The 9491-nt window shown below is 54.9% G+C and overlaps 1 protein-coding gene across 2 annotated transcripts; it reads right to left on the bottom strand.

Moving 5' to 3' along the window:
- Positions 1 to 1306: 1306 nt before the first annotated feature.
- On the bottom strand, positions 1307 to 5305 carry C7H8orf90 (chromosome 7 C8orf90 homolog). 2 transcript variants are annotated; one of them, XM_087559505.1, is made up of 3 exons: positions 5025 to 5305; positions 4819 to 4945; positions 1307 to 1781 (listed from the first exon to the last, which is right to left on the bottom strand). In XM_087559505.1, exons 1-3 carry the CDS (start codon positions 5028 to 5030, stop codon positions 1324 to 1326), a joined length of 591 nt encoding a protein of 196 aa, XP_087415631.1. In that variant the 5' UTR covers positions 5031 to 5305; the 3' UTR covers positions 1307 to 1323. The 2 variants fall into 2 exon arrangements, with proteins under 2 accessions (XP_087415631.1, XP_087415633.1); XM_087559507.1 differs by lacking the exon at positions 5025 to 5305 and adding an exon at positions 2557 to 2637 and having other exon boundaries at positions 1307 to 2457; positions 4819 to 4889.
- Between the last annotated feature and the right edge of the window lie 4186 nt (positions 5306 to 9491).

The following is a 9491-nucleotide window of genomic DNA, read 5'->3' as shown; positions in this document are numbered from 1 at the left end:
TTGGGTTTTGCAGAACCTGAGGAGGCTGGCCTCCAGTTGCCCCCAGAGTGCTCTGCCTCACTTCCATATCCCTTCTTGGCTCAGCTGGCTTCCTTGACACCCTGCCTGTGTTTGGGGGATAACTAAATATCTAAGGGCTGCTTTTTAAGGAGCCTAAACAGCTAATAGACCGTACGGACAGACAAACGCTAGCACACAGTCAAGATGGATGCTGTCTCATTAGGAATCAAACATCGTCATGAAGATGCTGTTGGGCATCTCTGTACAGTTGAAGAGAAGATCCTCAAGGTGGGAAGGAGCCCTAAGCAGAAGTCAGAGTTCCCGGCCAGTGCAGGGGGGGAGGAGGAGGAAGAGATCCCCTCTTCTGTAGCACTAAGCTGTCTTTGGTGCTGTGCTGTGCCCACCTCATACTCTTCTTCTCTTCTCCCTCCTCTTCTTCTTCCTCCTCCTCCTCCTCCCTCTTTTTCTTCCTCCTCCTGTCCCTGCTTCTCCAACACATCCCCTAAAGTGAACATTCCATCTAAGTTGTTCTGCCAAGAATTGGATTTTTTTTTCTCCCAGCACTAGGAAATTATAAATAACTCCTGTATTAGAAGAAACAAACAAAAACAGAAGCAACATCTCTGAGTCCAGATGCTCTTGTGTGGGAACGGGCCTCCAGCGCACCAGCCTCTCTACGCCAGGAGCCCAAAGCCCCCAAGCAGGATGGAGCCCCGTCCTTTCACTAAAGGCCAGTTGGCCTTACTGCTTGATATCACACGATGTAGAGAAGTCACCAGAGCCAGGCAGTCCCTCCTTGCTGCCCACCTACTGTCGACACAGACTTCTGCCTCAAATGAAATTTTCTCAGATTTTCAAGGGAGTAGTAGACACCATTCTTCTGGGAGGGGACAGAGAGGAAGGCAGGCTGGAGACTGTCAGAACTCCTTCCTGACACTGCCTCTCACATGCGTTCCCCGCTGCTTACACTCTACCCCTGTGCATCCTTAGCGGCTGCCATAGAAAACAGAGACGCTGAGGCACAAGGATGGTCAGCATCCAGCTACTCCTTGGAGGCCAGACAGTCCACACCAAGTGAGGTCCAGTAACTTCCCATCCTGGTGCTGAGCAAGAAAGACAGCTGGGAGGTGGAGACCTGACCTCCCACCTTTCCCCGGGATCATCTCATTCTAACAGCCTGACAAGGGTCACCTTTTCTACGTGACTCTCAGACTCACTAGGCAGTTGAGATCGTGCAGGCATGGTGTCCCGTGCCCCCTCCCCGGCTTCCCTGGCGCACGGTGCAGGAAGAGGCCCGATGCGGGGACCAGAGAGGCAGAGGCTTTATTCGCTGTCGCGGGCGAGGGTGCGCCAAGCAGGACGGCCAGCTTCAGAAGGGAAGGCGGCGGCGGGCGCCAGCAGCACCAAGCCCGGTGGCCGACCAGCGCCCGCATAGCTCAGCGCCAGGCGCTCCAGGCGCCGCTTGCGCTCGGCTGCCTGCGCCGTGGCGTGCAGGGGTCGCAGTAGCGCGGGGGGCGGTGCGCCGGGGCCGCGCAGCAGGAAGTCGAAGCCCGCGCGGTCCCGCGGGTCGTAGAAGAGCGGCCCAGTGGCTGGGTCCGGGCCTGGCGGCCAGGAGAACGGGAAAGGCAGCGTGAAGTCCTCGGTGAGCACGCGGATAGCGAAGTCGTCCTCTTTGCCCAAAGCGCGGTAGGCGCGCCCGATGCCACGGAAATGCGCCTCCCAGAGCTGCGCGTCGCCGCCGTAAATGTCAGGGAAGCGCGGCGCAGGGGGCGCAGCCGGACCTGCGGCGGGCGCGACAGTCAGCAGGGGGTGTCCCACGCTTGTCCCCGGAGTGAGGAGGCTGGGGGACATGGAAGGAGAGGCCACTCGGCCAAAAGAACCAGGTGAGGGCCACTGGGGAGTGAGAACTGGGCTCTATCTCAACACCGAAAGGGGGCCTGCCTCCATCCCTGACCCCTCTCCTGCCTCCTTGTCACCTCTCCCTCCAAAGGGAAAGCTATCCACTTTCCTGAGAGCAGACTGTGGAGGCCTGCAAGGTCCTAAAAGTATGGAAAAGTCAGACCGCTGGGCGGAAAGTTCAAGATGGGGAGGAGGCTAGTTAGCCAGGAAGCCCAGGATAGTAGGATTCACCCAGCAGGTGGCGGCAAGCAGCAGTTGGGGCAGGACATGTCTGAGTCACTGAACAAAAGCCACGCTAACTACTGTGAATACATCAGACTGTGTGCCTGGTGGTGTGGGTCTTCAGCTCGGTTACCGTGAGGAGGAAGTAAGGGTAAGGAGAGTGGAGCTCTCAGGTGGAGATATGGGGTTACAGGAACCTGGCAGGACCGCAGATGCTGGTCCCCAGATGCTGGTCCCCAGGACAGGACGGAGGCCAGTCTCAGTCTCAGACTGGAAAATATGTGGGTTCCCACAATGCAATGGGGGTCAACATCCATTTTTGCTACAGGCAAAGGCCTAAGGAGAGGAAAGTCATGCGGGAGGGCTCAGTAAACCCACAGAGTGCCACACGGATGCCCAGGAGCCTCTGTTATCTTTCTCACATAGTGCACTTACTGAGCTCCTGCTGTGCGCAGTCGGCTCTGGGCTAGGTACTGTTTGTAGCCATGGGCCAGACAGCAAAGCCCGTTCTTCCACCTTCGTAGATAAACAAATGCCTTCTTGAGTCAGAACCTTGGGCAGGATGCGGGGTGTTATGCCAGGAGGAGAGATGAACTGGAGGTGACCCACCTAGCCCAGTGGGGAGAGACAGGTCTGCAGATGGTTTGAGATGCACAGGCAGGACCTGCAGGGCCACACCCTCAGTCTACAGCTCAGAGGGCCAATGACATCCCTGCCCCTATCCCCGCAGCCTATCCTGCCTCCCTGGCTGCCTTGGAAGTCCTGTCATACTGCTCAGTACCAGGGCGGGGTGCAGCCACAGAAGGGAGCACAGGAAGTTCTCTGAGGGGCTGGTAGAGACAAGTTTTGGAGAAGTGAGGACTGCAGTAGGTCCTGGGAGAGGAGACAGTGACTCCATCACAGCCCTGGGCATGGACAGGGTGGTTTTATCAGGCCACCGTTGTACCAGGTGAGTATACTTATAGAGGTACAGTAGGGAGAGCAGCAGGGAGACTAGTAACATAGCAGCTGCCTCTGGTCCGGGTGAAGCCGCTGGGGCCAGGACAGCAGGGAGAAGAGCCCTGCTTCTGAAGATATCTTAAAGTTAGTGTGGAGACGTGGAGTGGAGCTCTGTGGAGGAGGGGAAATGCGGGCTACCACTTGCTAGAGAAAGGCAAAGCTAAAAGAGAAGCAACCAAGGCCTGAGAATGGAGAGTTTGATTTGGAACGGGTTGGGTTGTAGCCTTCAGATGGGCCCATGGAGAGCACAGCTGGCTGGAGACAGACTTGGAGAAATGGGATTTAGAGCAATCACCTGAGGAGGGAGGGGAGGAGGAAGGGAGGAGGTAGAGAGAAATAGAGGGGGGAGGGGAGTGCAGGAGAGGGGAGAGGAGAGGAGAGGGGGGAGGGGAGTGGAGAAGAGATCCAGAGCAAAGCCTGGGGCCATCTGTCCTTGCCAGGTCAGAGAGAGAAGCCAGTGAAGAGACCAAAGAGAAGACAGTGATATAGGAGGAGTGTGGGAGACTCTGGAAGCAGATAGGGCTGAGTCACGTGCTACCAGTGGGTCACATCAAATGAGGCCTGAGAATTGGCCTCAGATTTAGCATCACGGAGGACATCAGTGACCTTGACCTGAGTTGCTTCAGGGAAATACAGAAATTAAGCCCGATTAGAGCAGGTCCAAGAGCAAAATGGGAGAGAAAGATTTGGAGGCAGCAAGGATAAGTAACCTTCCGGCAGAGCTTTGTTATAAATGAGGAGCAGAGAAATTGGGCAGTTGCTACAAGGGAAGTGAAGTTAAGAGAGCCTCCCGCCTCTGTGGTAATGGCTGAGGCAGAGGATGGCTTGGGTGTGGCTGCGGCAGAGAGAAGGGTGGGCCGGGAGTGGCTAAGGTGGAGAGAGTCAGGGCTCAGTGTGTGGGGGCAAGTACCTGAGTCCTGTGATGGTTTCAATGTCATGGGGAGGGAGGTTCACAGCCAGCAGCTGGGGCACAGAGAGAAGGCACCTGGTTGTTGCTAGGAGAGAGACCAGGTAACCAAGAGAGTAGTCAGCGCCCTGGCCTGATGGAGGCGCCCTTCAGGCAGCTGCTAAGAAAGGAAGGTGAAGACCTGGTTCTTCCAGCCCAAAGGACACAGACAATGGAGGGGTGGCACTGGGGGGTGGGGGGTCCCAAGCAAGGACAGGAGAAAGAGATTCCTGGCCAGGTGGGAAGCAAGACAAAACAGGGAGATGGCTAAAAACAGAGGGTGTGTTTCCCCCAAGTAGGACAGGAGCTTCCTCAAGGGAGCAGAACAGAGAAGAATTCTATAATGGATATAGGGGAGCTGTAGTCACCATGCTGACCAGATCTTGACCGAGCTCGAAGTAGATGAATCCAGAGGCCTGAGCCTCGGGAAGGGGAGAAGTCAGCAGGATGATAGGAAAACAGTGAACAGAGAGGGTAGTGTCCCCACTGGGGTGGAGGGCTAGGGTCTTAGAGGGTTTTTAAGGAGGTGTGACCAGAACAAAGGAGGCCCTGTCTGCTCTCCCCAAGGAGGGCTCTCAGGGCAAAGGATGGTTGCAGGAAGGAACTCAGAGGAAAAGACTGATGTCCTCCACTGCCTGAGCCCCACCCCCACTTTCTAGAAGACAGCTGGAGTGCTGCTCCCTGTTCCCACATTCTCAGAACCCACCTCCAATACATACATTCTCATCAGACATCTTCCCCATGTGTCTCACCTGGAGTGGTGACAGGGGGCGGGGCCAGACCAGTGGGGCTGAGGTCCCCAGAACAAGGGGAAGCCATGTCAGAAGCTAGGGTCCCACTTCTGTTTACGTGGCTGCCCAGGAGACTGAGAGGGTCCTTCTGGAAGACAGAACCTTGCGTTTAAAGGGGCCCCATCTGGAAGGGGGATGGGGCAGGGTTCATGAGAGTCGGAAGGTACCTTCATATCCTGTCTCGTCTCGGATCAGTGTGGTGTTCACAGGCCAGTCCATGCCCACAGGGCTCGTGAGAACTTGATTCCCCTCAGCCACACTACCCTGCCAGGGGCACTGCAGGAGTGTTTCCAGAGCCCAGGAGCTCCATCATCAGCCCCTAGCCTCAGCAACTCTAAAGAGCCCAGACTTGAGCCAGACAATGCTCCTGCTTCAGGAAGCTCTGTGGACTTGTGCTCTCCCCCCATGGCACTCCCATGGCTCCAGCAGAGGAATCAAGGATGTGGGGCTGAAAAGGTAAGAATCTCCAGCAGGAACTGCTGTGAGTAGCAGGGCTCCCTGAAGTCAGGAGAACTGAGCACTGTGGCATAGCCTCCCTGTGGTACCACCCTAGCACTCATGGTCCAGGAGCTAGTCATAGCCCTAAAAGAGGCTGGAAGGTATCGCTCCCCTCCATACATGCCTGCAGACTGTAAGGAGGACCAGGAGCCAAGAGAAGAAGTGAATGTCCATGCTTGTAGCTGTGTTTGGGGCCTGGAAGAGAAAAGACCCAACCTCCAACCATCACTGTTGCAAGTTCACTGTTGGGGGGTGCTATTTGTTACACAGCCACGCTGACTGATACAGCAGTGCTGCAGTGGGAGAATGGGGCAGCTTCATGGAAGAGTAGCCTATCCATCATCCCCTACCACTACCACCCACATCTGCATTTTCACATCTCCTGCTATCTCCCGCATTGCTCTCCTCTGCAGGGCAAACACCCTCTTGTCTTTCAGGTACCACTCTCTGCCCCCTTCCAAGGAGCCTTTCTGGTCTGCTCTGTATCTCTGAGCCCACAGAGCCATCAAGGGAAGTCACCTGTGTGAATTAGTCCCTCCCTTGACTTCTGTGGCCTCATTCATCCTGGTAAGGTGCCTGTCTTGCTCTAAGTGGCCCGTACCAAGACCACTCCCTTTCAATTCCATTCAGTCATAGTGAAAGGACTGAAGTCCCTCCCAGTCCCCAAATAGCCACAGCCAGGCTATTGCTCCCCTGATTTCCCTGACTCTTAGGGAATGCTGTTTCCTGGCCACCCATGACACTCCACCTCAATAGAGCTTTATTTAGTTCTGTGTCCCATGCACATAAGCTTACACCTTCAGTGCTACATCAATGTGCCACCCTGTCTATCTCCCAAAGTCTTGGACCAGTGCCCCTCATCCTTCCCCAGCCCTGCCAGCTACTGCTCCTCGTGACTAGGAGTCAACCCTGTGGTAGGAATGAGACCGGCCATATTGCCGGTCATGGTAGCTTTTTTCACTTAACACAGTGTCTTCGGCGTGTGGGGAGTGGGGCACATGCAAGACATCAGCTTTCCTTCTTGTTAAAGGCTGGATGGTATCCCCTGGGTGCCTTGTCATGTGCCCCTATCCAGTCAGCCATAATGGACACAGGCCACTCCCACACCCTGGCCTTGCGGTGGTGGCTGCAAACCAGGAGTGACAGACACGTCCTGAGATCCTAATCTCGATGGTTTTGGATGCGTGCCCAGAAGGGCGATTACTAGATCATATGGCACCGCTATGTTTAATTTTCTGAGGAACCTCCATACTGTTTTCTTTACTGGCTACACCCTGTCACACTTCCCCTCCCCCACTTCCCTGAGTCTTGCCTTTCGGTAGTCTGTCCTGACAGGTCAGAACTGGCAGCTTGCCCTGGGAGGCTCTGATGTACCTGCTGGTCAGGTGTCTGTCCACTCTGGAGAATGTCATCCTAGCCCTGCCCTGCTTTCATTGGGGTTTCTCTGTTGATGACTTGAGCATCTTCTTTCTCTGTTTGACTGTAACACCTTATCATACATTAGAGAGATGATTGCCAACACCTTCCCCTGGCTGGGGCATGTGTGGGGGGTGGGGGAAGGCTGCCTTTCGTTTTACTGTTTCCTGTGTTTTGCTGAAGTTTTTCGCTTGGACACTGCCTTCTCCATCTGTCTCCATCTTCTTCCCCTGTGCTTTTGGTTTCACATCCAGGGAGACCAATGTCAAACCCCCTGTCCCCAAAAAGGTCTTGCAGTTCATTCCCAGCCCGAGGTAGATGTCTCCAGAGGGTGTGAGTTGGTCAAAGGGACTGCGCTGTGCTGCCGAGAAGAAGGGAACAGACCCATGTCTGGCCGCTCCTCCGTCCTTCACCCACTGGGCCCAGCACAGTTCAAGGATCTGCAGCTCTAGAACTCAGAAACAAAGTCTGGCTTCTCAGAGGCCAGGAAGAACTAGGAAGGTGCACTGTGTTTCCTTAGGAAAGGGGTTCAAATTCCAGGGTTCCCAAGTTGCAAGAAAAAGAAAAAGAAAAAAATAACCTGCATCACTGAAACACTGAGGGCTGGGGAAGGCAGAGGGTGGGCCCCTCTGCTAGGAGAACTAGTATGCAAAGGTTTGATAGTGAAGCCCAAGAGAAAACTACCCGTGGCTTCCTGAGGAGATAAGATGCTGGACTCCCAGCTCATAACACCCCACTGCTGGTCCTAAGATGGAGAGGGTGCTATACGGAAGCAGCTCACTACAGAGGCTCCAGGACAGGGTGGCAGGCTCAGTGAAGTCCAGCCTTCACATCCCCTCCTCATCCTCTCCCCAGCCATAGCCCTCTGATCACAATCCTGTCTGTGACCACAGCGCCACCTACTGGCTGCATGGAGGAGGACAGGTGACACATTGAGGCAAGATTGAGAGGCTAGTACCCTGGAAAGAGGATGACAGATAGCCGGGAGGCCTCGTCCCCACACCGGACTTGTTTAGAGGCCTGAGTCTGCATCCTGCTTCTAACACCGACAGCTGTGTGACCAGTGTCTGACTCCCTCTGAATTTCATCCCAGACCAGGACAGTGGGCACATCTGACCCCTGGGTGGCATGAGGAAGGGATGACCCCCACTTGACAGGGCACCTATGTCTGGCAGATGTTTGGTGGTGCTCGCAAGCTGACCAATACAAGCTCGGCATAGCCAGGATCACTGCTGAATTCAGGTTCTCATGAATACCATGGAAGCTTGTGGCTCATGCAAAGTCATCATTCCTACCCACACAGGTATAGTACACAGCTAAGAACTGGTCTTAGCGTAAGGACAGTATCATAGCTGCAAACCCAGGAAGGGATACGTATGGAGACTTGAGGTAATCTGTTTAAGCTTCCTGCGGCTTTATTTAACAAGCAACACACAGAATTCCTAAAAATTCAGGAACCACTCAGAGCCCACTGGGCTGGCTCCCACACACTGTTGGTGAAAGGCCCTAGGCAAAAATGGTTTTCAGGGTCCTAGGAGCCCCACATACACTCACAGAAGCCACAGTACCAGCTATGTTGTGACCTGCCTCATGGGATAGGTAAGGAGGTGTCAGCTCCCCCTAAACGAACCTGTCCAACGCTGCCCCTCAGAATGCGTGGCCTGGGGGCTCCATGAGCATCAGGAAGTCCGGACTGACAAGATCAAGGTGCGAACCAACTCTAAGTCAGCTAAGGGTCTCCTTTCCTTCTGGCTGCAGACAGAACCCTTTGGCCTCATTCACTTGGTTACCAGCCCCTGCCTTTCCTCCAAGGCAGGGAAACTGAGCTGGAGCCGTCATGGGGACTGCAGCTCAGCGTCAAAGCTGCTTATAGCAGACTGGAGCCAAGCAGCCCTCCATCTCCAGAGCCTCAGCTCTGAAGAGCCAGGCCCCAGCCTCCAGACTTCCCCAGACTAGTGGCCTTTGCAGATGTCCTCCATACAATCCCGCATGATGTCAGGATGGGATTCAGCTCTGTGGTGACCCAGACACCTGATGGGTCATACCTGGCTCTTCCCTCCATCTTCCTCAGGTGCCCCAGCCCTGAGACTTGTCTTCACAGTTCCACAAGAGCAGACCGCAAACCTTCCTGGTGTCTACACAGGCTTTCCCTCACTACTCCCCAGGTCCTCAGCCTAACATCCCCAACTGACAGCTGCACTACCCGGCCTTGAGGCCTAGCTTCCTGCCAGGAATGTCCAAGGCCAGGCACTATGACATCCAGCATCATCAGCCAGGACTGGCATCGTCACCATCTCTCACAGACTATTGTTAGACTGGGATGGTGGCCACCATTTGGCACCAGAACCAAGATTCTCTAGCACCCAGACAGGAGAGCATAGCATCTCATGTCTTCAGCTGGAGCCTTAAAGAGCAGTCAGAGTCACAGCCCCCATCTAGGCCCTGCTATCACCACAGGGTCCTGGACTCCTTTAATAGATGGTCCACTCATCCACAAGTAACAGAATGTCGGGGGCTTGAGGGACCAAGAGACAGACATGAAGCCTTACTGGGAACACACATCCTCAATGCATGTGCAGACCTGAGCACGCATCCCCAGCCTACAATCCTCAGAGAGTGCTGGCACCATAACACTGTCTCTAGAGGGTGCTCTGGACACTGGAGCCATTATGACCTCAGGGTGAGGTCAGGGCCAGTCAAGGCACCAGAGAAGGGACAGT

The sequence above is a fragment of the Rattus norvegicus genome, chromosome 7, assembly GCF_021556685.1.
Source record: "Rattus norvegicus strain SHRSP/BbbUtx chromosome 7, alternate assembly SHRSP_T2T, whole genome shotgun sequence".
NCBI classification, from domain to species: domain Eukaryota; kingdom Metazoa; phylum Chordata; class Mammalia; order Rodentia; family Muridae; genus Rattus; species Rattus norvegicus.
Note: the sequence above shows the minus strand (reverse complement) of the source record. Positions and strands in the feature narration are given on the sequence as shown.